Source organism: Sinocyclocheilus rhinocerous, unplaced genomic scaffold (assembly GCF_001515625.1).
Source record: "Sinocyclocheilus rhinocerous isolate Xijiao unplaced genomic scaffold, SAMN03320098_v1.1 scaffold245, whole genome shotgun sequence".
Classification (NCBI taxonomy): domain Eukaryota; kingdom Metazoa; phylum Chordata; class Actinopteri; order Cypriniformes; family Cyprinidae; genus Sinocyclocheilus; species Sinocyclocheilus rhinocerous.
Window position 1 is genome coordinate 803,282 of NW_015659923.1, and position 27,247 is coordinate 830,528.

A 27,247-nucleotide genomic window follows, 5' to 3' on the forward strand; every position below is an offset into this window, starting at 1 on the left:
CCCAGCACCATCATTTTTACACCAGTGATTAATAAGGGCTGATGTGTCAAAAAATAAAAGTGGAGAGGATGAAGTCTCACCCTGTCATAATAGATCACTTTGGCTTTGACAATGTTGACATGTATAGATGCTTTATTTGATGACTGGTTTCCTTCAGAGCAGTGCAAGGGGATATGACAACCATGTTCAACAGTGTTTCCTTCATCAACATGAGGTCTGTTTAGTGTAATCTCGTTAAATTCTGCAGTACAGCTAAACATTACTATAAAAGCATATGACAGTAGTTCTGAAATCCATCTTCACACTATGAAAAAGGGTTTACAAAATTTAGAATGACACAAACACCTTGTTTTTCAGTACTGTATGTTACCCACTATTTGGTTCAAATCCATGGTTCCCAGCCTATCCACACCCTGCCCAGTATGTTGGGGTCAGTTGCCTGATCGAGCAGGCAGTCTACCTGATCTTCAACACTCAGGTCCTTTTCATTGTGTCGAGCTCGTATGTTGTGCTCTTTTTCGCCTCGAGCAACAGCCAACATTCCCTTGTACTCTGGGTTCTTCTCAAATCCAAGACAAAGCTCCTCACTAGAACATTAACAAGTCAACATGGTTAGAAAAGTCTTTCTGTTTTTTTATTATTATATTTTATTATTTTGTCCATAAAACGATTTTTAAAACTATTACTTCACAAGAAGTAGGAAGAAAAATGTATTCATTTAATGCAAGTGAACATTATGATGATATGCTGCAAATGTAAATATTAAAATGGTCATGTTTATTTGCCAGACGTTGTGGTTGGATCTACCTTGTTATAACCGAGGGATTGGCTCCCTCTAGCTTCCTGCGAGCAAAGTTGACCTTCTGTAGAGGGAACCAGTTTATTTCTTTGGTGTTCACACTCTCTGTCCAGGTACCTCCTTTCTTCAGCTGCTTCAGCTCAAAGTTCTGTAACATGAGGAACAGAGCTGTTGTCTTTCACAATTTAGTTAGCCTGTCTCTCTGATAATGACTCAATGTCTAAGCTTTTTATAGACCTCAACTCTTAGGGTGAAACTAAAAAAAAATTGGAAAATGTGAAACAGGTCTACAACGAGGGCAGATCACTTTGATGATTACATTGAGGGCTACCTGTATGTGACAATAAGGAAAGCGAGCTATTCATTTCTGTTTACATGCTTCAAATATGCTTTGATTGAGTTCTTCTACCTTCCAGTCAAGTGAAGGCTCCTTCACAAAGACATCCATGGTGTTGAGCAGCAGGTCTGGGTCATCTCTGAAGGCTCGCAGTGAATGTACCATCACACTCTGAATGAGACCAGACTCTGCCATGGGTCGCATCAAGTTTATAAACTGCCGTGTCAGCCTAAATGGCATCATTTCAGGCACTGGGAGGAACTACATGCAACATGTAACAGGTTATTGTTCTCAACTCTTAATCAAACCATCAAGTCAAGCTGTTCATCAATCTTGTATCTCTAAATTGGTACAGTAGCTCTTTGTACCAGTACTTGTCTCCTTACAGAATCATTGAAATGTCAGTCAAACTAATCAATACTAGACAAAAAGCCCACCTGAGTTGCTGATCCAAATGCATGACCAAAGTCGATGCCGATCATACCGCCAGTCTCTGTGTCAATCATGAAGTTAGAGAGATGCCGATCACCAATGCCCAGAATCCAGTGACTGATGCAGAGCACAGCATGAGAGCAGCTGAAATGGGACCTCAGCGAAAGGAAGGCTTCAGGTGTGGTACTCATCCTTACAAAAGCACGTCTGAAAACAAGCATTCATGCCATCAATTCCTTTTAGAATTAGGACAAACGTCAATAAATTACTACATGATAATCAGTAAAATTGAAATGAAACACTGTAATGTATAATGCAAAATAAGTGAAATGCTGCCATACTTTAACAAGTCATCAGGCACCATCTGCTCAATTCTCCTAAAGTTGTTCACAGTGTCCACACGTTTTGCTTTCCTGCAGTGAATCAAATGTAAATGCATTAAGTATTATTATTTATACAAGGTCAATTTATACATGCTCTAAAGCCGTTGTAGAATGCGGAGTCACTGACCCATGACAAATGTTAAAATGAAGTGATGACTTACTTGTACAGTTCAGCATATCGTCTAATGCCGTCCACCTTCCCAGCAACTTTACTGATCCAGTCATCATAGGACTCATTGGGCCTAAAATACATTAAATTCAGTGCAGGGTATGAAAAGCATGATGATGTGTTTTATTTGCTGGAATAAGGAAGGAATATTCACTTTGTGATTGTCCTCTGCTCCTGTTCAGTCCTTCTGCTGGAGAGGAAGTCTTTCAGGGTGCAGGTGTTCTCCATCCACTCAATCAGGCCGATCCTGTAAATGTCAGCATACATTAAAGACCCTGTAGGACCAGTTAAAAAAAATTGAGTCATAAGAAGCCCATCCAAGTACCTGCTTGTGATGGGAATGACCTGATAAGTGCGGAGTGCCAGGCTCCGCTGAGAACAGGCAGTGTCCTGACTGAGAATCATGCTCATCACACCAAAGAGCTGCTCGATGCGCTGGTCCTGTCGCAGGTCCTCGCCACCCTTCACTAGGAACGGATAATCCCGCTCGTCATCTCCTCGTATGATGATGCGCTTCGGCCGACGAATAGATGCCATAACCTTTACCTTAGGTTGAGAAGATGAACTGTTACACACTGAAATAATCATCTCAAAATGACATCTATTAATAAGAACATTATTTCTCGTACCCTTTCATCAAAACCTGTGATTTTTGCATGATATTCTGGCAAAGGCTTCGATTGGCCATCATATTGACCTGTAGAAATCCAGAGCCAGAGGAAAAAGACAAACACTTACACTAAATGCAGAACTTTAACGAAGTGACATTATTTACAAAAAAAATGTTGAACTAACCTGGTACCTCCAGTTCGTTTTTGAGTGTTTCCGTTTTGAAGCTGCTGAGCCAGGGTGAATATTCCTTCATGTTCCCTGGTTCCTTTTGGAAACTTCTCATTGACATAGCCAGGCGGTCCACCTGCTGAAGGAACTCCTTATCTTTTCGCTTTTCATACAACTTGGACCCACCAGCACCAAGCAGCTTCTCTACTTCTTTACAGTATTTCTGCAACAAGGACATAAAATGTATCTATGTAAGAAACAGAGAAACCAGCAGAGGCCTGACTAATCTCATTATGGTTTTATTTCGATTAATCATGCACCCCTAAGTATAAGTATTGCAAGTTGTGAACCTGAATGAATTTCCTTCTGAAAGATCCAAATCCTGGAGACTTTGAATCACCAAGCATTCCAGCCAATTCCTCATAAAGCTGCTTCATTTTCTTTTTGTCCATGTCTGGTTTGTCCAGTTGATTCTTCACCTCATCCCACCAATCCTGCCAAACCATTACTTGAGTATCAAGACTACCACAATAGCGCCATAAAAATGTCATGTCTCAGTAAGTTAAATGTAGCATATAATCACTGTGCCAGTAGCAGCACAAACTGAAACTGCAATCTGTTCAGCTTGAATAGGTCTGACATCTCAAAACTGGCTCAACCAATGGATCTTTCAGGGAAAAAGGAATTTGTACCTTGAAAAGCATTTCAGGGTTAGTAAGTTGCTGAAGGGCGTCTACAAACTCTTGGACGACGCCACCTTTATCCAGTAATGACCTCAGCCTGGAACACAAACAACACATTGTCAGTATCAGCAAGGCCAAAGCCACTTACAAAGCCTCACAGACCTTTACATACTTTTCAACAAACTCCCGGTTCCTCTGACCACTCGCAGACTCCTCAAAGGTGTAGCTCTCACTGCTGATCATGGATGGATAGATGAGAGCTTGTGGATAGCATTCTGCGATCTCCTCTATAACATGCTGAACTGCTGTCGCCTGTGGCTTGTCAAGCAGAGCCATCATTTGACTGATCCAGCCAATCAGCATCCAGCAAGGCACACTAACAACCTATCAGGACAAAAAAACATGAGAAAAATGAATACTTCTTGAAGAAGATAAAGGATAAAGCATTGTCATGCAAATTCTTTAACTTCTCTAAATGTAAGAATTAAAAAATATATAGTTGTTTATGGTGGCCTTATACCTTCAGATTTAGCTTTTAAAAGATCTAATCTCGAAATATTGATTTAAGTAGCTTCAGCGTTTCCGGACACTGATTTCTGCTTTGCATCAGGCTTTATTTTGCTATAATGATTGGCTGACTGTACTGTACATGAGCCCTAAAATCAAAGCAAATGATCTTCTCTCACCTCTCTGACCATCAGGTCCAGGGTTTCTGCGGGGTAGAGTTCTACTAGCTGCAGCAGACGAGGAAATTTGAGCCTGGCCTCAACCGAGTTGAGCTTCAATGCCTTCAGCATCATCTTCACTACATGTCCAGGCAAGGACTGCAGTTCAGAACTGATTGCTAGAATCAAACATCAAAAGTGTTGTTATAAGCACATCAACTTCACCTGCAATGCAATACTCGGATGCACTGAATCACAAAAAGACATAAATCCTGTGAGACACTCATAGAGTGCTCTACATTCGTTTTAACTTTCTATTAGAATTATGAGAACAGTTGGGTGCTGCACTGGTGCACAGTTGCCTCACCTTCTTCTTTCTGTTCGCTCTCTCTTAGTCTTCGGTCACAGAAGTTGACCAAGGTCATGTAGGCCTCCACAATACCATGTGTGTTCACATGCTGCTGGCTGAAGGACTGCTCTTCCTCTTCTGCCTTATGTGCAGCACTTCGCAACATCTCCAGAGCCTGCATCTGCAGACCCTCCACCACCTGAGCAGGAAAATAACACCCATGATTATCAAAACAGCTTTTTAATAAATCTGTATATACTACAATTAATAATTTGTGTACAATCTGTAAGAATCTAACCTTGATATCAGAGATTGCATGGGTTTTTGCCCAGTTAAAGAGGTGCAAACATGTACACTACAGTGCAAATATTTGGGATCAGTAAGATTGTTTTAAAATAAATTTTATTCAGTAAGGACATTTGAATGTTAAAAATAAATGTTCTTTTGAACTTTCTATTCATTTAAATATCTTGAAAGCAAGTATCAGTTTCCACAAAAACATTAAACATAAACACGTTCATGTGATACTGAAGACAGGAGTAATGGAGTAAACTGGAGTAAATTAAATAAATGACATAATGGCTTGGTTTCACAGTCAGGACTTAGACTAAGCCAGGATTAGGCCATAGTTCAATTAGGACATTTAAGTAATTTTTATAAATGGGCCTTACAAAAAACATTACTGGTGTCCCTCTTGAGACAAAACAAAGGCACTGATATATTTTAAGATCAATTAGTGCAAGTTTCTTTCTGCTGAAACAGCTCAGACTTACATTTTAGTCTGAGACTAGGTTTAAGCCTTGTTTGTGAAACCGGGGGAATATACCGGTATATTAAAAAAGAAAAGTTATTTTAAATAGTAATAATATTATTTCGACTACTTTCGCCAAAACCCCCCCAAAAAAGATCAACCCCAAACTTTTGAACAGTAGTGTACAACATGGTGGCGTTTCTGGCTTTTTTCATATTGAGGACATAAAATATATGCAGCTTCAATGCAAAGCTAAACATCTCTGTATCAGCTTATTTGAAACCAATTCTACAATAGCAATTACCTAGTCGGTGGTTTCAATAAAAAATATATATCCCAAAAAGCTACACCTAAATAACTCATTACCTGGGTGATGGATGAGGCCCCTGACAGTTGGAGAATCTTCTGAACTTTATCTTCCCCGAGAGTCTCCACAGCAGAAGGACTGCGATACGCAGCTCTGGCCATGAGGTCATAGGTGGTGCCCAGAAGGATCTTCTGGTCACAAAGCATTCGAGCAGATGAGCCTTCACTCTGTCTCCCAGCGTCAACTGTAAAATAAAGTAATGTATCAACCATGAAAAAAATCACTCAATACACTGGTTTTACACTGGTAACCTAAACTCGTTTTCAGCAAAAATTCAAAACTTGAAAAGTAAGCCTGGTTCAGGGGTTGAAAAGATGACAAGAGGGGATCATTCATACTCAGAAGTGGAACAGTCTTGAGCAAAACATTAATCTTTTCAGCAGATCCAAGGCCAGCGCTTCTTCTGTGAGTGAAACGGCTGAAGCTGTGGACCCAGCGGACCAACCAGGCATCATCCATCTTCGCATCACGGTGAAGTTCCTTCAACAGCTTGGATGCCACCGGAAAATTATTCTGTCAATTTTAACACATTACATTCAGCTTGTTCCTAATTCTTCTGTTTCTGTGGTTTAAACACAAAAATATGATCTTAAGTGATGGTGACTAGGCACCAACACTGATATTTGTAAAGCCTGAGCACCTGTTTCCATGCACTGTCTGCCATTTGTAGTTTCATGTTGAACTTGCAGTTCTTCACCAGCGCTCCGAGTTCCTCTCCACTCGCCTGCTCTGCACCATCCACCTCCATGCTGTTTTCAGGGGTGGAAGTCAGCCTCTCCAGAATCTTATCCAGGAAGAAACAACTAAAAAAACAAAACAAAGATGAAAGCAAGAATGGGACATTTTCTCCACAATTAAGCTTTATAGCATTACAGACATTTCAAGATGAACCATTTCTTCACTATAACAGCAAAAATAAATCTGTATTTCCAGTAAGGTGTTGTAAATGACCAGACTCACCGAGATGTGATGATGTCATCCCAAACATTCATGGGGTCCAGTTTAGCATCCGGATAGCGGCTGGTCCACCGTCTGATCATGAACTTCAGAGAATTCACCGAGACTAAGAACAGATACAGTTGCACTTTAAGGTGATGCTGTTACCATGTAATTCCACAAATAAGTACCAAGCAATATTAATTAACTACATGTACTTACTATAGGTAGGTATACTTAGGGCTAGTTGTAATTTTGCATAATTGACTATTTTTGCGTAATTGCATAATTACTCACCCTCTCCTGAGATATAATTCAGGAAGTCTTGGATCTCTGTCAGAGCTTGGACAGACTGTAGCACTGTCAGACGGCTGCGGTTCAGCAGTGGGTCGATACTTGAGTAGTTCTACATAAAACCAAGTTATGTAATGAAAAAATCATGTATTTGCATTTCTGACAATATTTGTTGAAGGACAATGGAGAAGCCCTCCATTCCTCCAGGTCAGATCTCAAACTATTCAATGACGAATAGACACAAATAGAAGTCTGTGTTTGTGTCTGTCTGCATGCCTATGTAACACCTCATCTAAAAATACATACTTTCTGTGAAACAACTAATTGATTTGTTGTTTTTTTCAAAACTGACCTGCATGAAGACTTGCATGCAGCTGTTGGCATAGTATTTGGCCCTGTCATAGTCCTCTTGCAGAATGTACAGTAGACTCAGCTCCTGACTGTAATGGGTCTCCATGATGATCTTGTGCTCTTCTTTCTTCATAGCAGCATCAACGAAGCTGAGCAGATCCTGAGATCTCTCCCCCAGCTGCAACTGCTTCAACATACTACGCATCATGTACTGCAGGTATGTTTCCTATTAGAGACAAAAATATAAGCAATTACTGTAGGATAAGATATTATTTGATCATGGGTGTAATTCCAGATAATCTGATGATTCATGGCAAAATAGCCAAAACTCAAATTGCTCAAAATTACTTATAGTACCACATAAAATGGCTCCTTCCACATATTTTCTAGCTTGACAGGTGAGTTGTCGTCAATGTTGACCGTGGCACAATACTGCAGAGATTTCCACTCTGTCAGGTGATTATAAGCCTCCAGCGCAGCAGTTTCCCAGAAATCTTTCTCTGTGTTTGTGGGCTCTCCATCATTCCAGTCTTCTTTGTTCAGTGCCTGAATCAAAACAGCACATTACAATTAGGTCAGCTATAAAAGTCAGCTATACAGCCCAATGTAAATGCCCAATTTTACATTTTTAAAAAATATACATTTGTATTTACAGAAATTCATATACATGTTACGATATGCAGAAATAAAAAAACAACTAGCACTGCATAAATATCGAATATTCATAAATTACAATTCTCTAATAGTTGTGTTTCAAAATAGCAATATTGACGGTAACCACATGGTATTTATCCAGTATTGCACTGGTTGTCACCTGTCATAAAAGGGAAAAAGGAAGACACTGACACAGTGTGTAGCTACTACTGCTGCACAAAATAATTTCAGAGGAGATGACGGAGGAAAACAAGGTACTCGTTTATGTTCCCATATTGTGTTTGTGACCAAGAAAACACACATCAGTACCTCATTGTAGAGCTTCACAGCTTCAGCATAATCACTCTTTGCCTCTGCTTGCAAGGCTGTGAATGTTACTGACTTTGTGCCAATCTTGCCACTAAAAATTCCTCTGACCACATCATAATCTCCCAAAGACCTGTAAAGTCTACAGAGGAATATAAATCAGTAAAGAACTGTTGAGGCTGTGGCATGAAAAACAGTAAGTACTTCAGACATTTCTGAGGGAGTTTGATCTTACTTGGCAAGGTGGATCCATCTTTCTGTGTCAGGTGGCAGCTCTCGTTTGCCCCGTGCTCGTTTTAAAGGAGGTTCGTCTGACGTTCCAGTGCCATGAAGCAAACTCTCCTCCAGTAACAGGATGCCCATGGGCTGCTGCAGACTGGCGAGACAGCTGGCAGTGACGAGAGCTGGCTCAACACCAAGAAGAGCCTTATGATGATAACTCATGTCCTGTAATATATAAAATGTACTTGCATCAGGGCTAGTAATACAATTAACAAGCTTAATAATAATCCAATTTAAAGACTTTCAGAGTTCAAATTTCTGAATAATACTAAGCAAACAATAACTCTGTTTAACCCAGTGGTCTCAAACTCAATTCCTGGAGGGCCACAGCTCTGCAGAGTTTAGCTCCAAATCACACCTGCTTGGAAGTTTCTAGTAATCCTGAAGACCTTGATTAGCTGGATCAGGTGTGTTTGATTAGGGTTGGAGCTAAACATTGCAGAGCTGTGGCCCTCCAGGAATTGAGTTTGAGACCAATGGTTTAACCCTTTCCTTGCCGTCTATTGCCTCAGTTTATAAACACACGTATCACTGCACTGTGTACACACCTGCACACAAGAAATGAATGGAGGGAAGTAGACAGTGCTCATGTTGAGGAAGGTGTTCAGGGCCTGCACTAAATCCTTAAGAATGGAAGTTGTTTCTTTACTAGACTTGGATCCCTCCATTTCAACCAGCACTCCAGCAAACAGTGAGCTGAACAGCTGCTTTGCCAATGTGGCATCCCTCTGTAAAACAAATTGAAACAAGAACTGACGGTTATACATTTGTCTATATTTAGGAAATTACTTTCAAACATGTTGTTAAAACAATCATGAATCACAGTGAACCTGTGCCAGAGCCTGTAGCGGGGCGATGAGGCTGCTGTACTGAATCTGAATATCAGGAAGATCTCCAACTCTATAGCTGCGGTACAGCGTGACCTGAGCATCCTGACGGATCTTCAAATCTGCTCTTCTTTCCTGCAGAACACAGACAAGAATGTTATGAAAAACATCATAAATGATAATGCAAAATCATTCTTCTATGAAAGAAGACCTACTCTTTCAGTTCTTTGGGACTGAATTTCTTTCTTGGCGAATCTGATGCTCTCCTTCTCTTTATCCTTTATAAATCTCCTCCTGAGCCTCAGAATGTCTGCACGGCGCTCCCGCTCGGCTGTGTGAAAACCAACCAACAGAGTTTCACTGTGGAAGTGCTTGATGCTAATCAAGTCCAACCTTTAATGGCGAATTGTCAGGAATCAATTTTAAATCCAATATATTTTTTAGGTGTCTCACCTGCACTCCGACTGTCTGCTTCGTCACTGGCAACGGTCATGCGTTTAGAGCCAAACCCTGCACCCACGGCTCTCCAGGCAGCTTGGAGCCGTTCTGATCTCTTTTTCTCAAATACCAGGAGTGATGATAAAGTATCAGATGAAAGTGAATAATCAGCCAGTGTGTCCACATTACTCCCGGTTAACCAGTTATATGCTGAACGGCGTCCTGAAAAAACAGATGGTTATCATTACACTGAAAGATACCTGAAGTGTCATTAGTCAACCTACAATAAATTTCTCCTCACATTTTTCAGACAAATCTGAGCCTGCTGTTACAAAATCAACTGAACAATAATAAATGAGTGAAAGAACTGAAGTTCATTTTATATTTCATGAGGTACCTGCACCAGGGGCCAGAGTCTGTGAGAACTCCAGGGACGTCTGTGTGGCCCTGATCTGACCTCTCACTGTGGCTGCCTGGCTTCCTGCGGCCTCTAAACCCTGAGTGCCAGAACCCTGGGTGGCTTGGGTCTCCATAAACATCGGTGTTAGGACCGTACTCCGCAAACGCCAGTTAGAGTCAATGGCGTAGTCCTGGAATACATGAATAGAACAGAAAGCATCCAAATTAAGGTCTTGAAAAACAACTTAGATTTAAATTAATCAAATACTAGGTATGATTTAAAGACCCAGGGAAAATAAACAGTATGTAGATAGAGGATTTTTTTCAATGCTGTAATAAACAACAGTTCTTACCTGAAACTTGCACTCAGAGAGTGGGAACTCAAACATGTTGCGTGTGTAGTCAGGGCTGTGACTGGTCATCTCGAGAAGCAGGTCAGTGGCCAGACTGAGGAACTGTTCTTCAATGCGGGACGAATACAGTGACTTCAGCACCACAAGCATGCGCTCCAGTGTGTCTGGAGGTAAACGGCTCTCATGACTCCAGAAATTACGCACATAAAGCCTAAAGAGAAATCACATAGGAGTGTGAGAAAATACTTTAGGTTCATGTTTTGTGATTGATTTGTGAGAAGCTTCAAATTCACAAATGCTAATGCTTTTATTTAAAATGATGAAAAATCAAAGTGAAATTCAAATGATCATAGCAGGTAACTAGTCCGCTTACTGTAAGCCGTAGTTTTCATCTGTCAGCCCCTGGAGGAGAGTTTCTCGAGCTGCACTGAGCACTTCAACAGAGGTGCTGTCTTCCATGCTCTCAGTGTCACTGCAAACACATCATGATTACATGTACACTACTGTTCAAATGTTTGCGGTCACTCTCAGTAAGATAAAAAAAAAAGATTTATTCAGCACAGATGCATTTATACATTTATTGATCTTTTACGTGGTTACAAAATTTATTATGGTTTCCGCAAAATTATTAACCAGCACAACGGTTTTCAACACTGATAATAAAAACAAATGTTTATGGAGCACCAAATCAGCATGTCAGAATGATTTCTGAAGGATCATGTGACACTGAAGACTGGAGTAATGACTGCTAACAATTCAGCCTTGCCATCACAGGAATAAATTACATAATAACTGTAATAATATTTCACAAATTATTGTTTTTATTGTATTTGTATTCAAATAAATGCAAGCTAGGTAACATAAATCTTACCGACCCAAAACATGTGAATGGTAGTGTACATTTAATGTGTGATGAAATATTAAAATGTAAAACATTCAACTGTAAAAGTCAAACAACCTGGGAGACTGAGAGAACAGCACAAAATCAGTAGAAACACATTAGACAGAGGAAATGAACAGCAAAAGTCATTTGTGTGATGAATGATGAAAAGGAGTAAAACAGGACTGGATAAGAGGAGGTTTGTAGAGTCAGTTACCTGTAGTTGTCCTGGATCCACATCAGGATGTCATACATTCTCTCTCTGCAGACAGGAGAAGGGTGAGACACAAATGCTGTGACGGCTCCCAAAATCTCCTTCAGCTCTTGGGGTTTCAGACATGCCAGGATCTTATGTATGATATCCAGACAAACCCGCTGCCTGCCTTCATCTCTGAAAGACACAGCATGTGATGTGAAGAGGATTTATCTCTAATATTTTACAATCACAGGCATAAAACCTGAAATAACACAAGGAAATGAAATGAACTCCTGCAGTATTAACAGACTTGTGGCTCATGATCTGTGAGAGGCCTTTGGTCTTCAGGTGCAGGTAGATTTCAGGGATGACATCAGCACGACTCAGCACACATTCAAGGCAGTGTGTCTTCAAAATGCCATGCAGCTTTGGCAGCAAGTAAAAAACAGGATTTACAAATCTGTGGAATATAAAGACAAACATTATTTACAGAAATAACATCAAGCCTTTACTACATACGATGGAAATTTTCATCTCACCGATCCATTAAGGGTGGGAAGTGTTTGGACACTTTGCTCAGGCAAACAATAAATTTGTCATCCACCTCCTTCTTTCTCAAATCCATGAGCTTCGTAATAGTAATATTAAATAAGGGCCCTTCATTTTGCTACAACAAAGAAAAACAATAGTTGGTTACTGGATACTTTCTAAAGACAACCTTCACGTTTACAACAATATGTATATTGCAATGTAAAACAAAATATCTCAGATGAAAAATGTGATACAATTTGGCAGGAACAAACAGCCACACTTACACTTTCTCTCTCAGTCATGTAGTTTAGGATTAAACCAATGATCTCAGCAGCTGCTGCGTAAACCTCTTTATATCTGATGAATGACAAGTTGTTGGCCAGTGACTGAAAGTCCAACAGAGTTATCCTTGCTGTTGGGATCAGTTCCAGCAAACCGTTCATATATCAAACTATGGGAGGAAACGAGAAAAAATCTCTGAGATTTTGCATCCATTCCATTCATTTATGCATGGTTATTTTGGCATGCATGGTCATCATGGAATCACAAACATCTAATCCTAGAATTTCAGCAACTGAAATATTCACATTCTGAAATATTTTCACTTAATTTACAAACTAATAAATAATAAATAAAGTACTTTGATCGATTTGTTTTCTTACTCGTAAGGTATTGTGAGGCAGGCTTTCCAGCATTCCACAACTGTGCGGATGACCTCCAGGTTGTGGCGGAAAACAGCCCGTTTGGAGTTGAAGCAGTTCTTAACCAGAAACCCAAGGAGCCTATTGGCCAAAACCTCATCTCTTGTGCTACCCTAAACAGTAAGAAAGATAAGGGAATAAAGAGACAATATGTTAAAATGTATGCAATGCATATAACATTTTTGCAAATAATGTACCCTGAGAATCAATACATGAGTGAAAATACCATCGTATACACACCTTTGGTGTGGCCACACTTGCCCATGAGAGGACAGTCACCACAATGTCCACTACCATAAAGTGAATGCCCTCTCCTCCATTGCTACTGGAAACCACCAGCTGGCCAGTGACTGAAAGTATCTGTAACATAGGAATTGTAAGAGGACAACACTGGTTTTAAATTCATATTTATAATTACAGAAAAAAATGGAACATTTGTATGATAAATTCAATACTAATGCAAACACACACACACACACACATTCTCCTACATACATAAATACATTATATATATATATATATATATATATATATATAGTATATATATATATATTAAACAAAATGTTTACCTGTCATGCTCAATGCCACATGCAGCATCATAAGGAGGAAGATTATTGGCCATTACAATGCCTAAAAGCTGTAGTCCAACAGAGTTATCCTTGCTGTTGGGATCAGTTCCAGCAAACCGTTCATATATCAAACTATGGGAGGAAACGAGAAAAAATCTCTGAGATTTTGCATCCATTCCATTCATTTATGCATGGTTATTTTGGCATGCATGGTCATCATGGAATCACAAACATCTAATCCTAGAATTTCAGCAACTGAAATATTCACATTCTGAAATATTTTCACTTAATTTACAAACTAATAAATAATAAATAAAGTACTTTGATCGATTTGTTTTCTTACTCGTAAGGTATTGTGAGGCAGGCTTTCCAGCATTCCACAACTGTGCGGATGACCTCCAGGTTGTGGCGGAAAACAGCCCGTTTGGAGTTGAAGCAGTTCTTAACCAGAAACCCAAGGAGCCTATTGGCCAAAACCTCATCTCTTGTGCTACCCTAAACAGTAAGAAAGATAAGGGAATAAAGAGACAATATGTTAAAATGTATGCAATGCATATAACATTTTTGCAAATAATGTACCCTGAGAATCAATACATGAGTGAAAATACCATCGTATACACACCTTTGGTGTGGCCACACTTGCCCATGAGAGGACAGTCACCACAATATCCACTACCATAAAGTGAATGCCCTCTCCTCCATTGCTACTGGAAACCACCAGCTGCACCAGTGGGCCCAGCCAATGCTTCGCATATGGATGAAATATCTGGACATAAAGATGTCAAATAAAAACACCACATACACAACATATCAATAAATCCAGAGAGGCAAAGAGAAACCTCTGAAGCAGTACCTCTTCAGCATTGATGATAAGTTTGGCTATGAAGAGTCTAATGTTCAGCGGGGTGGACGGATTGTCCAGCTTCCCCTGCAGGAACTTCATCCAGGGAGGAAGATCACTAGGTGTCACTCCCTAAAACAAAACATATTCAAACATGTTCTGACTCGAAATTCAGGCAAAACTGTTCATGCCTTTGAGGTCATGTTGAGACTGACCTCGGTTTTAGGGGTGATGTTGTTCCTTTGCATGTGGCGCAGCAGTGCCGTCATATTGGCCATACATTCATGCTGATTTAGCTCATCCATCTCAAGCTCTACAGTCTCATCCTGAGACACAACCTCCTTACGCTCCTAACAACGCAGACAGTTATTCATTAAAATTGTAGATGACTTTCTAAAACTTATAACATCTGCTTTACAAAAGAAAAAAAACGAATCTCTCCTGAGACGTACCGGAGTCCTGCTGGAGCTGCTCCCGCCTGAAGGATTCTGGGAGTTGTAGGAAAAGCTCTGAACTCCAGTGGAAAAGTCAAACTGACTCATCTCCTCACTGAGACTGCTGTCTGCCATGTAGGACTGAGAGGAGAGGTATACAGGTGCATCTGAAAAAGAACGAGGACTTATAAGAGAGCAGATAGCATCTATAAAAGTGCCTTGTGAATTTATGCTTAAAGCAGTCTGCCCGGGAATATACATGATAACAAATGGCATTTTCATAAATATTCATGGATGACATTTATCTTTCTAAACATGTATTTAACCAGCTTGTAGATACCTCAGACAACTCACCTCCATTTTCTCCACTCACTTCTTTCCTGATCATGACATATTTCTTTTTCCTCTCAATAGGGACCTGTAAATGCAAGTAAACATGATACAATACAACACAAAACAAATAAAAATATAATATAATATATTTAAAAGCTTTACTTACATCAATCTCTATAGGAAAGTTGTACACCCTTTGTGTATCAATGAGGTTGTCAAATATGAATTGATTCTGGGGTAAAAACAAACAACAAAATTAACTTATAAATATAGAAAAAAGTTCAACTTCAATCAGAGAGAAGGATACACTTGAAGTGGGCACAGTAACAGACCTTGTCAGGTTTCTCAGTGAAGAGGAAGCCCTGGTAGAATTTGGTCTCATTGAAGCTGCAGCTGATCAGGGCGATGGCACAGTTATAAGCAGCACAGTGATACTGTCTCCTCAGCTCCAGCAGAACCGTCTCTCCTGTCATGTTCTCTGTGAAGGCCTCAAAACACGATCTGACATGTATTGTGTTGATTAGGTTCAGATTTTAAAAATTACATCTACTTCACGATTATGGCATTTGCAGCAGTTTGCTCCAGAATTCCTGAGACTGGCTTGTATTTCTTATAAACATATTTAAAGGAATAGCTCACTCAAATAAAAAATACTTTTTTACTTGTGTAGAATACAAAAAAAGAGTTACTTCACAGAATAAGTTTTAATTGTGGGTGAATTATTCCTTCACAGTCAACATGAAGAAAGGAAATAATGTCCTGTCTGACTTGAAAGGACTTTCCAAACAACAATATATATATATATATAACTTTAATAACATAAAAGGGGCACAAGAGAGTTATCGTCACTGAATCACCTGACCATATAAAGTGTAATATCTGCTCTTAAAGGTAAAAAAGAGAAAAATGCATATTTCAAATACATACTTGAGGAGGTTCTTGGAAAGCTCATTGCCTTCTGCACTGCCTGTGCTACAGAAGGCCTGGTTGATAGCTGAGTTTTTAGAATAGACCTCCTCTTTAGGCAGACGAGAGTATAACACCTCCAGCAGCTTACAACAGCCGATCTTCATCATGATCTGACTCTCAAACACTGACTCAACAGACTGGAGGATAGATGACAGGAAAACACACAATAGCAGAATGTTTGAACGAAAGCGCAAAAACGGATCTACCTGAATCATATTTAGTGTACTTTAATAACCCAATGTAACTCACCTTGGTGAAGCGTGCCTGTAGAGTAGTCATAATATCAGCAATATTAGTAATGAAGAACTGAGAGAGTGCTTGAGGGCTGCAGTGAGAGGCCATTGGTAGCAGGACTCTGTCTATAAGACCCATAAGCATGGAGTTTGAAGGCACATCTTTGGCTTGAAATGACTGGTATACAGAGCTGAGGAGAAGAACCTGTCTTTCCAACTGGGACCTGACAAAAAGAAATAATATGCAACACATGCATATTAGAAATACATCTAAGCAACTGTAAATATAGACACAAAGATGAAATCTTTTTGAACTTACTGGCGAGCAATATTTTGAAAGCAGGTCTGAAAGAGCTCCTCCATGATATGTTTTTTGTCCCGGCACAGAACTCTAGCCATGAGCTTCAATAACACGGGACTCTGAGACAGCTGCAGGGCCTCTAAAAACTGAGGTTATCAAAATGAACGACCAATCACTATCCTTTTACAAAAAAAGAGCATGAATAACGTTGTCTTATTGAATAAGTCATTGTTGTTAATTTACTGATTTCAAGACATAATGAAATTGTGTAAGAAAAAAGAAAAAGTAAATCATGGTATCTGTAGAATTGACAGTATATGCACTTGTGAGTATAGTCATTAAGCTGAATAAACATTTGTATCTGATATCTAGTTTAAGCATATATCTCACTTTGCGAATGCAGTCCATGTAGTTGTTACACTGAAGTGATCCACGAGGGAATTCATCTGACTGCATAGGAAAATGTGCAGCCACCAGAGTCTCCAGAGCCCTCCTGAGCTCTTCCAGGGGCATGCTGGGTAATGTAGTGAAGAAGGGCAGCATGATCAGAGCCTGGCTCTAATTACAGAGAATGAAGAGAAGAGAGTGAAATCAAAGAAAATGAAGAAATAAACAAAAACATGTAATAAAATTCACTTTTTGTGTCAATATCATTTTGTCACTACAAGAATGAGTATAATGTATAACCGATACAGATTTCGGTGCATATTTGCAAAATACAGAGTGAAACTGGAAAAGGTTACCTTGAGATTTAATGGCATAGATATATCTGTGAGAAGGGCAGTGAAAGTGGTGAACACAGCATTGAATGCTTTGTGATCTGTATTGGAGCATACAGAGGAATCGATCTGTAGAAAAAAATGTAATTCAAATCTCATGCATGTACCCACTTTGGCTCTTTAAAATGCACAGAAAATAAAGTATAATTGATGTGGTACCTGGAGCACTTTGGCAAGCAATGAAAGGACTGAAGTTTTGCTCTCTGGTGAGGCTGCAGGACCCTCCCACCACGGCCTGAGCAAATCCCAGCCCTTGAGCACCTGTTCAGCCAATAGTGAGCCTTGGGACTTTCTGACTGAACGCTCACGGAAACTATGGTCCAACATGCCGTTCAGCAGAACACTAACCTAAAGAGACAGTCGAACAACTTTTCAGATCTCAGTGCTTATGCAGAAAATGGTCATGCCGTTCTTAAAGGGGTCATATGATGCGATTTCAAGTTTTCCTTTCTCTTTGGAGTGTTACAAGCTGATTGTGCATAGATAAGATCCCTGAAGCTGCAAAGACTAAAGTCTCAAAACCAAAGAGATATTCTTTATCAAAGTTAAGACTCTGCCACGAACATTAAAGCATGTCAACATATTCTGTTACACCAAATACACAAAATAATGATCTTTAAAAAAGCATCATATGACCCCTTTAATAGCACTTTATTTGTAGTATATGTCTAACCAATCAGACAGATGGAGAGCATGTTAGAAAACCAAGATAGACAGTTTCAGTCATTATAAGTGAAGAACAACTAGAATCATTTGATTATTCTAATTTTATCCTGCTGGTGTATTTCTTCACCAGGACTGCAGTTCCCGTCAGCACCGCAAGTCTAAGCAGCAGATCATAGGGTCATTGGTGCCAGTGGTTTCTTCAATCTACACAGGCTTCCAATGCTTTTAGGAAACATAGTCCTGTCTAGTTTGATGGCTCACCATGCTAGGGTTCTGGTTGGCTGAAGCCAGCAGCAGTGGCACTGTGTGCTCCACTCTGCGGAGTAACTCAGTATTGAGAGATGTCTGGAAGAGGCTGTAGAAGTACTCTCCATGAGAGAAGCTGAGGAAGTGAGGATTCAGACTGCCAGAGAGAGGGACGGAGAGCGTAATGGTGTTCAGCAAAAGGCCAACAGTCTGTTCACTCTGAATTGGTGAGGGAAATAAAGACAGGTTTCAAGAGTTGATTAATTTAACAGATGCATACAAAAACATGAAGAGCCAAAGATCTTCAAAGACTTAGGGTGAGTTGCACCAATAAGGATTAAGCTTAAATCTAGATTAAATTAAGGTTTATCTAATAATTATTTTGCACCAAACTTTAAACCTTGTTTAAAAATAAGCAGGTTTACATTTAAACCATAATTTTGATCCTGAATTTATTTTATATTTAAGATAGATTAACTTTAATCCTGCTCCATAACTTTAAACTCAGATTTAAATCCCAATTAGGGATTAACTTTAAATTTATAGGTGAGGAGGTTTAAATAAAATAAAGTGCACCTACAGTTACAATATGTGGCTGATTGAACAAAGACAGAAACAGCGGGTGTGTCGTCAGGTCTCAGAGAGGTATTTATTATAAATAAAAATTAAAATTAATGCGCACTGAGCCAGCAGATTTTGAGGGTCGTTGCAGCCCGTAGTAAACTTGCGTCTGCTATCGAGTCCGGTATGTGAATCCATCACTTATCTCGGTGCATCTCGCCTTACGACAAAGAAAAGAAGACATCTGCAGAGACCTCAATCTCCGCTCCACGTGTGCTGCTGAATGGCGATCAAATGGACGGGGCGCAGCGGTCACGAGCGGAGGTAGTAACTCCGCGAATCATGCCAGTTATTTTCTCTTATCTCGGTTGTTTTGTCATAAGCTATACTCCATTAATTGATACTATAAATATATTTCCAAGTCCAAGATTATGAAATCCGTATGCACAGCCTCAAAGTTTTCATTGCTTGCTTGATCAGCCGTTTGATCAACGGTCTCTCTAAGTACGTTAGAGGTTTATAAAGACGGTGGACCTTTTACAAGTTTATTTCCTTTATCGACAAAAGCAACTTATGTCAGAGACAGAGGATAAGGAATATTAGCATTGTTGCTGTTTAATTACATGACGAATCCATCATGGCGGAGAAAATTATTCGTAGATGGAGGTTTTAATCGCAGGTTAGAATTCGAATCCCCGATTTGTTAATCTAAGTTTAAAATTAAGTGGTGCAACACAACTCGATTTAAAATAAAACCCAGATCAACAAATCCTTGATTAGCTCTAAACTTCGCTTAATTGAATCCTTGTTGGTGCAACCCACCCTTAGTCCCTTATTTTAACTGCAATTCAAACAACATGCCTGATCACCCAAACAGAATGCCAACTGCACAAGCCTGTCTGCCAACTTCCTGCTGCCAACATCCATGGAGGGCAGAGACTTTCTGTCACTTCCAGGAGCAATGCTTTTATACACACTAGTGAGAAGTTTGGAGCCCAGAGAGCAACCATAACCAGCATCCTACAGAGAAACGGTTAACATCACAACCTAAATGTCATTGCAATCAATGTATAGACTGAACAGAATTGCAGTGACTAGGGCTGTGCGATATTCAAGAAATGCCATATGCGATACCTTGTTAAAAAATGCGATATGATATTGCTTAAAGTGTGTAAAATCAATTTAAATGATATTTTAAAATATTTAAAAATGAAAATCATATAACCAATTTTTCACATTCTTTCTTTGAAAATAAAGATCACTATAACTTCTGAAAGTGACCAGTAGTGTTTTAGCATTACTTAAAAAGTAATGGCACAAATCAGAAAATGTAATTTAACATCAATGTGAACATACAAACAAAAAAATTAATGACACTAATTTTATATCATTGTAACTTTGCATTCCACACACTTTAAGTACGTCTTCATATACCACAGCAAAAACTATAGTCTGAGAAAGTTCAAACATGATTAAAGGCAAGTGAACAGTCAGTAAAAAAAAAGAAAGAAAAAGAAAAAAAGAAATACACAATTTACAAGCATAGATAAAAAACAGTAGTATTCTGGTTCAGAAATTTAATAATTAAGTGTAAAATAACACTGCATAGTGTTCACTGTATGAATTAAATTTAGATTAATCTTTGTTATAGCCGTTTTGTTAACATTAGTGACATATTCAGCAGCAGGTATTTATAGGCTGCTGTCCCTTTAAATCCGACTTCATGGATCCAGTATAATGATACACATCCGATATCTTTCTCAGCTGTTTACATTCATTTAAAACATAACCGACTGCGTTTACGAGAATGATCGTCGAGACGGGTACTATTGACATAATTCTGTGTGTATGTGTCTGTTCAAACATAAGGAGGAGATGCGAAAGACGAATCAACTCGGTCTGAAACGCATCTCGCACAGCGTATGCGAGATGCGGCTTGTGCGCGTGCTTCAGATGTGAGTCAGACAGCAAGACGAGATGGCAAAGAGTTGTTATTTTTAAGTTTGAGTATTTAAGTATTTAAGTTAAGTTTGTCAAACTTATTGCACTTAATATCTCTTTTTAACGTCAAGCAATTCTCTGCTATATGCGTCGAATTAAAACTTTGACCTTTTGCAACGTTTTGATTTAAGTAGCCTATTATTAAAATAATGATATCACACGCCGTTGCGATATGCATATTGCGATATTTACATTTGCGATATTTCGATATATCGTACAGCCCTAAGAGTGACATTCATTTATTCAGTGTGTACCTGACTGTGTAGAACTGAGTTGAGAAGCCCAGACTGGTGAAGCTGCTTACAGGCTAAGAGTAACAGATGCATGCTAGCATGACTGTCCCTGTTATCCCCCTCATACAGATCAATAGCACACAACTTCTCCACACTGTCCGAAAAAAGACAGAAAACACACACATAAATGAAGAAGTGCATATACAGTATAAACCATACACTCAATAAATCTGTTCATTTAAAAATGTCTTCAATAATATTTCAATTGTAATCCCAATTTATAGCAAATGTACATGTGGAGACAATAGGAAAAAAAAGAAGGGGAAATGGAATTGGGGGAATAAACAAACTAGATTCGAGCTTCTAAGCACGTTTCAGAGTAGCAACACAATTTACTGAAACTTACTAAAAAAATGAACAGACCTCTGTACAGTTATTCTCTTCCTAATGCCACTCTCCAGCTGTGTCCTGTAAGGTGTTGATGCCAAAGCTTTAAGCAAAGGAGCGCACACCTCTGGCAGCTGAGTCATCACCTCCAGATCTGCCATGTTAAACCCAATGGAAGAGGGCTCACACACCGTCAGCGCCACCAGTGTGAAGAAAGAAGAGTTGAAAACATCTTGCTCCATTATCTAAAGAGAAAGTGGAAAAAGTGTCAAGAAGCATGATGTAACATTCTGATTGCTTCACTGGATGTTTTGACGGTAGACTTTTAGAACAAAAGTAAATAAGGCAAGTCATTATCTTTTGTTTTTCAATTTATTATGTTGCCTTTAAAATATAAATCATACCTTCCAGAGGTCCTGTGGACATTTCTGCAGTACCATGGTGGAGAACTCCAGAATTCTGACAATGATGGAGCATTTGTTGTAGTTGTACTGCTCTGTCTCACGAGGGCTGAAGTGTGATTGACCGGCATTACCCATTTTGAAGCAAGCCCTGGCAGCCTGAACTTCCTGCATGGACAGCTCCGTAAGGAAGAAACGGAGCGCTGGCAAAAAGCTGGACTTCTCACTAGTGCCTGGTTGAGGAGAGGAATGGGAGACAGACAGTATTAGCCTTAATTTAACAGTTACAGATCATTTCAGGGATATATAATTTTTTCTTAAGTTTAGGCATATCTTGATGTGGATTCACCCACCCAGGATCCTCTGGGGTTGCATACAGCGCAGGTTTGTGAAGGTGTTATAGCAGTCAAGAGCAGCCAGCAGCAGATCCATCCATTGTAAGGTGCCTCTGATGCTAAAGGGGGCTTCAACCTCTCTCAAAGTAGGCTGGGAGTGTAACCCGCCTCCTTCTAAACACGAAATGAGAAATCCTGGACCACGGTGCTTCACCTGTTCATCCAGCCATGCTGCAGGAGATGCATTACCTGACAAAAAAAGAAAAGAAAAAAATGAAAGAAACACTGCGTATGCATATAGAAATAAAGCTGCAAGTCACATAAAGAAAATGTTTTGTTTTTCCTAATAATCTTAATGGTAATTCTGATATTCAATTCTGATGCAATCCTAGTGTTAGAGGTGCAAAGTGACCTAAATCACATCCATGCAAAAATGCAAAGACAATTCTACAGATTTTTTTTATCAACAAGCTTTTCTAGAAAACCTGTAATGATTTACAATTGAAATTAAACTAAAGTAAATAATTCAGAACATATTTCCAGAAATTCTGAGATTGGCCAAAAAAAATGTCTCTTCCAGAATGTTACCAGTGAATTTTTTTTTACGGTTGTTCATATTAAGCTCTATTGAACAATTTGGCATGCCAGTTCTTTTACATTTCTTTATGTAGTTATGTTATGTTCAAATTCTGAAGAAGGACAATGAATAGTCTCCAAAGAGGGGAGTCCCTGATTGGCAATAAAACCACTGTATTTCCTTCATTATAAATTTCCTGGCAGTACCTGGCAACAGAGGCACAAACTCATAGAAGAGCTCCATGCTTTTGTGTCGGCATTCAGTCTGCGGTCTTCCACACTGTGTCAGCAGCCACATGACTACATCTGACAAGCACACTGACTGATCTGGAGGGAAACCTCTGAAAAGTAGAAAATACAGGTCTGTCAGCTAGCGAGTGACACAAAATGTTTCCGCATTAACCTTACTCACATTACTCATTTGATTATTAAATGAAGTTTGTAAGGATACTATTAAAACCAAATGTACGTGTACCTAGGTATACGTCGCTTTGAATTCTTATTGAATGAGTCTGCCTTGTGTTTAATGATTCTCTTCAGATGATCCAGGGAGCTACAACACTGCTGGACAGTTCCTGTGTAGACAATAACAATATGAAAGCCAAGATAAAAGTCATGACCACCAAACAAGATGTTTTGATAATGAAAATAGTTAAGTTTAGTTTCTTACCCAGGGATTTTTCATCAAAGTGGGCCAGAGCTAGACTCTCAACAAACACCACCAGCACCTCAAAGACAAACTGCTCCACCAAAGAGCTCTCTTCTCTGAGAAACAAAACCATATTTGGATAAACACAGCATAACATTTGCATTCACTACAGACAGATTTCTTACATTTACTCAAGATGGCATAGACCATATTGCTGAAATGTTGACAGGCTACAGTATATTTAGCCCATCTAATGCAACCACTGACCTGAATTGCCTGTACATGCTGTTAAAGGCAAGCGCAGCTCCAAGCCTCTTGAAGACATTGGGGTGTAAGGCCAGGCTGTAGATACGTTTGAAGAGAGATTTTATGTTAGCTGGGCTCTTTTCCTGCTGTTTGGGGGATGTATGTTTAATGGACCATTTGACAAATTCCTGGATACAGGTGCCACTGAAGTCTCTGAGGGTGCTGTCTAACGGATCCACAATGCCATCCTGTGCATCACAAGCATACACGATTACAGCGAATGTTTAAACACAAATTTAGAGGTGTAATTACAGACATCTGGCTCAATTTCAAATAAAATAAAGTTTTTCTACTAGGGGGTTTACTCACCAAAAGGGCCTCCAGCACTGCCACTGTGTCTTGGCTCTCAAACTTTCTGTTGTTGGTGAACCAGTGGATAAGCTGCATTACCAGAGGTTCAAAGAGCTGCCTTGTCACCTGAAGAAGTACTAATGTTTCAATGTTTGGCAAACTTGCACATAATTGTAACAGAGACTGGTGAAAGAGGACAAAATGTACATATTAAACCATGAACTTCAAGTGGTTTTCAACCCAGGGATCTCAGCAAACCACAAAATTAGCTGAATTTACTTAAAGTAAATCACTCATTCATTCGTTAAAAATAATTGTAGGTTTTTAACAATTAAATAACTTGATGTAAGTAACTAGTGTAAACAGAAATGAATCACTTTTTGCTCCATCAACAACTGCTGTTGAAGAACAATTACTGAAACATCCTAGATACTGTTGTAAATTAAAACGTTTGAGCAGGTGTGTCATCATTACAGGAGAATAACAGGAAATATCTTGGCCTACATGGGCAACCTTGGATGCAAAAAGGTTGAGAACCACTGCTTTACAGTGTCTGATGAAGGACAAAAACTGTTCATCAAATTTAAAGAGCACATATAAGGTAAAAGACCTGGTCGACGTCACAGGCCAAGCGTAGAAGAACAGGAAAGACTTTTCTGTGTAGATTGTACATGGGAGGAGCAGACTTGTCATCTTCTGTCATCTGGGCTCCTTTTCCCACAATGTATATGACCAGACTATGCAGAAGCTCACACGCTGCCACCTACACACCAAATAGAATTATCTTTTAGCCTGAATTTATTGGGTTAATAAATAAAACATTAATGAACCTTATCAACCTAGATAAGATGACTGAGGACTGTGATTACTTTAGTCTGTCTGTCACTGGAGGACAGTGCAAGCTCCGTGACCAGTGGCAGGAAGGAGTCCAGGTAGATCACAGGCTTCATGTCTTTAAAAGGCACGGCAAAACTCAGCCTCTTCTCACAGTCCCATGCTACAAAACGCTTCATCATGTCCTCCGCAGAAACAGCTTGGGTTGGATAAGAGAAAAATGTAAAAAGAGCTTGTTTTTAAGCAAGATAAAGCAAAAACAAGCAAACAAAGTTTACAAGTACTGGCTGTTTAAGAAAGCCAATGAATAATTTATTTAAAAGCAGCAGAAACAAACCAACCTGTCACAAGGCTCCTATTGAGCTGTCCTCCCAAGTGTCCAAGCAGACGTACCACCCTGCGTCTCACAGCAGCAATCGGAGACTCATCTCCCTAACGAAGACCACAGGAACATCAGAACGCTGCATTCAATGTGCTCAATTAACCATTGCTTGCATGCAATTATATATTATTTCAGAGTTACATCTCTGAATCAATTAGATTAACAAAACATGGCAAATAAATCAATCTTATTACCACAGAAATGTGTTTCGATTTCTTCAGAAGCCTCATCATGACTTTTCCATAACTTTTTGAACTTCCCGTGGACACAAATGTCACTTCCATATTGCCATCATCTTTTTCTAATGGGATGATTAAAAACAAATAAAAAAAATAAAAAATGACTCTGAAACAGCTACTAGAGGAATTCCATAATAATCACTGACCCATAGATATATTCAAACGTAAATTTACAATAGTAAACAGTGAACATTTCTTTGACAGTACAGTATTTAGGAAATATATGATGAGATTATGAATAACTGACCTGAGTTAGTGGTTGTTTTGAGGTAGCCATCTAAATGTGGCAGTATGTCTGCGTAGTGTGGCTGCATGACGGCAGCAGGAATAAGAGAAGACCAGGACTCCAGAGCATCCAGTGCTGCTGTGGCTAAAGGAGCATGACTCAAACCTAGCCGCAGAGCAGCCTGCAACCAAAACAAAGAAAACAGATGATGATATTCCATAACCACCATAATATCATGTTTCAGTTTGTTTCTGAATGACTTCAGAATGTGATACCTAGTTGCCGTTAATTAAAAAATATCACAAAATTGACTTTCATTTTCTAACCTGCAGAGCTGGGATATATGCCTTGATATCCAGAGCCACCATGTCAGGATGAAGAGAGAGGATGAACATCAGACAGGCAGCCAGGAGCTCATCTTTATATTGTTTCATACGCACACAAACCTGAGGAAATGACAAAAACTTTTCATCATCGCATTCATCATATACAACCATATGAACAAAACTTTCTTTTAGAAAAAAAAAACTCCTTTAAGAACGAAACAAAGCTCACTGCAATGTTCAAGCATCCAACACAGAAATAAAAGTGGCAAAAAGAGTTAAAAATGCACCTCCTTTCCAAACTTTGCAAGCAGCGAAAAACAGGCATTCTCCATGGTTGAGCCACCGCCAACACTTGACTCTTGTTTTAGGTCCTATAAATAAGAGGTGGCTTATGACTGGTTTTGTCGAAGTTTATCAAGACATTAAATTGAGATATTAATGTTAGAATGTGTATACCTGAAAATAGTGGATTTTCTTGGCAATTCCCATAGAAAGGGAGAGGAGCTTATAAAAGCCGCTGACCAGAGGGAAACGTATCGATTGCAGAATAAGCTCGTGACACAGGGGGTGCATCCACTGGGCAAAATACTCAGGATTTCTTGAAGGCAATAATTCACTATAAAAAGGATAACAATAATCTTATGTATGCAATCTCATGCAAAAAAGAGCGCAAATAAGAGTGTGGTTTTGTTTGATTTCTGACTGTTCCAGTGAAAAAGAGAGTTATTACACCTGCAAAAGTCAACCAAGTTGATAAAGGCAATGAAGTCTTTGGGTTTGTTGGGCATAAGGTTTGCTGTGGGGTCAGATGAAGGCATAAATCCAGAACTTGCATCACTCTGTGCCAAAGAAAAAGTAGAAATATTTCACTCAACTGGCCAAATTACTCAAAATCTTTTTTTTTTAATTGATGCTCTGTTTCTTTAACCATCCACATTTTTACTATTCATTCAAGGTGCAGCACTGCAACAGTACCTCCTCAGCTGCATTGACTTTCTGCACTGAAAGATCAAGTTTCTCCACAATCTTCATGACTGACTGCACCAGTGCATCATATAAATGTCGGTTTATGTCTCTTAGGTTGTAGTTCTTGGCAGCTGGAGCTCCATCCATGAATCCTGTGTCCTAAAAACACAGCAAATTAAATTAACAAAGACATTAGATTAAACTTTCAAAACAAAATAACCAGAATACACATAAAACAACTTTTATGATTAAAGGGTCACATTCTAACCAAATAACATATTTGTAAAGTAGTAACAAAAA

General features: G+C 39.2%; 1 protein-coding gene across 1 annotated transcript in view; it reads right to left on the reverse strand.

Moving 5' to 3' along the window:
• Positions 1-365: 365 nt before the first annotated feature.
• Positions 366-27,247, reverse strand: part of prkdc (protein kinase, DNA-activated, catalytic subunit) — a 37,728-nt gene continuing 10,846 nt past the window's right edge. Inside the window, exons 16-86 of the mRNA XM_016533310.1 lie at positions 26,957-27,106; positions 26,714-26,820; positions 26,438-26,597; positions 26,269-26,352; positions 25,982-26,101; positions 25,677-25,836; positions 25,385-25,491; positions 25,150-25,240; positions 24,844-25,007; positions 24,585-24,737; positions 23,993-24,100; positions 23,645-23,871; positions 23,399-23,493; positions 23,204-23,303; positions 22,936-23,069; positions 22,171-22,401; positions 21,821-22,050; positions 21,453-21,661; positions 21,051-21,183; positions 19,657-19,815; positions 18,250-18,453; positions 17,482-17,670; positions 17,287-17,391; positions 16,934-17,101; positions 16,562-16,689; positions 16,259-16,466; positions 15,968-16,146; positions 15,373-15,541; positions 15,207-15,272; positions 15,062-15,125; positions 14,726-14,874; positions 14,489-14,623; positions 14,286-14,405; positions 14,055-14,198; positions 13,776-13,927; positions 13,431-13,564; positions 12,447-12,556; positions 12,171-12,298; positions 11,942-12,091; positions 11,653-11,826; positions 10,929-11,027; positions 10,556-10,766; positions 10,201-10,393; positions 9,819-10,025; positions 9,581-9,696; positions 9,369-9,500; positions 9,087-9,266; positions 8,492-8,703; positions 8,260-8,398; positions 7,654-7,842; positions 7,298-7,522; positions 6,949-7,057; positions 6,676-6,778; positions 6,356-6,518; positions 6,054-6,228; positions 5,715-5,899; positions 4,616-4,796; positions 4,270-4,427; positions 3,756-3,967; positions 3,593-3,680; positions 3,251-3,394; positions 2,916-3,123; positions 2,750-2,817; positions 2,446-2,666; positions 2,275-2,367; positions 2,113-2,193; positions 1,910-1,981; positions 1,574-1,775; positions 1,209-1,397; positions 808-947; positions 366-587 (exon numbers count right to left, since the gene is read on the reverse strand). Of these exons, the coding sequence (XP_016388796.1) occupies positions 383-587; positions 808-947; positions 1,209-1,397; positions 1,574-1,775; positions 1,910-1,981; positions 2,113-2,193; positions 2,275-2,367; positions 2,446-2,666; positions 2,750-2,817; positions 2,916-3,123; positions 3,251-3,394; positions 3,593-3,680; positions 3,756-3,967; positions 4,270-4,427; positions 4,616-4,796; positions 5,715-5,899; positions 6,054-6,228; positions 6,356-6,518; positions 6,676-6,778; positions 6,949-7,057; positions 7,298-7,522; positions 7,654-7,842; positions 8,260-8,398; positions 8,492-8,703; positions 9,087-9,266; positions 9,369-9,500; positions 9,581-9,696; positions 9,819-10,025; positions 10,201-10,393; positions 10,556-10,766; positions 10,929-11,027; positions 11,653-11,826; positions 11,942-12,091; positions 12,171-12,298; positions 12,447-12,556; positions 13,431-13,564; positions 13,776-13,927; positions 14,055-14,198; positions 14,286-14,405; positions 14,489-14,623; positions 14,726-14,874; positions 15,062-15,125; positions 15,207-15,272; positions 15,373-15,541; positions 15,968-16,146; positions 16,259-16,466; positions 16,562-16,689; positions 16,934-17,101; positions 17,287-17,391; positions 17,482-17,670; positions 18,250-18,453; positions 19,657-19,815; positions 21,051-21,183; positions 21,453-21,661; positions 21,821-22,050; positions 22,171-22,401; positions 22,936-23,069; positions 23,204-23,303; positions 23,399-23,493; positions 23,645-23,871; positions 23,993-24,100; positions 24,585-24,737; positions 24,844-25,007; positions 25,150-25,240; positions 25,385-25,491; positions 25,677-25,836; positions 25,982-26,101; positions 26,269-26,352; positions 26,438-26,597; positions 26,714-26,820; positions 26,957-27,106 (10,698 nt within the window). The 3' untranslated portion in view covers positions 366-382. The remainder of the gene's footprint in view (positions 588-807; positions 948-1,208; positions 1,398-1,573; positions 1,776-1,909; positions 1,982-2,112; positions 2,194-2,274; positions 2,368-2,445; positions 2,667-2,749; positions 2,818-2,915; positions 3,124-3,250; positions 3,395-3,592; positions 3,681-3,755; positions 3,968-4,269; positions 4,428-4,615; positions 4,797-5,714; positions 5,900-6,053; positions 6,229-6,355; positions 6,519-6,675; positions 6,779-6,948; positions 7,058-7,297; positions 7,523-7,653; positions 7,843-8,259; positions 8,399-8,491; positions 8,704-9,086; positions 9,267-9,368; positions 9,501-9,580; positions 9,697-9,818; positions 10,026-10,200; positions 10,394-10,555; positions 10,767-10,928; positions 11,028-11,652; positions 11,827-11,941; positions 12,092-12,170; positions 12,299-12,446; positions 12,557-13,430; positions 13,565-13,775; positions 13,928-14,054; positions 14,199-14,285; positions 14,406-14,488; positions 14,624-14,725; positions 14,875-15,061; positions 15,126-15,206; positions 15,273-15,372; positions 15,542-15,967; positions 16,147-16,258; positions 16,467-16,561; positions 16,690-16,933; positions 17,102-17,286; positions 17,392-17,481; positions 17,671-18,249; positions 18,454-19,656; positions 19,816-21,050; positions 21,184-21,452; positions 21,662-21,820; positions 22,051-22,170; positions 22,402-22,935; positions 23,070-23,203; positions 23,304-23,398; positions 23,494-23,644; positions 23,872-23,992; positions 24,101-24,584; positions 24,738-24,843; positions 25,008-25,149; positions 25,241-25,384; positions 25,492-25,676; positions 25,837-25,981; positions 26,102-26,268; positions 26,353-26,437; positions 26,598-26,713; positions 26,821-26,956; positions 27,107-27,247) is intronic.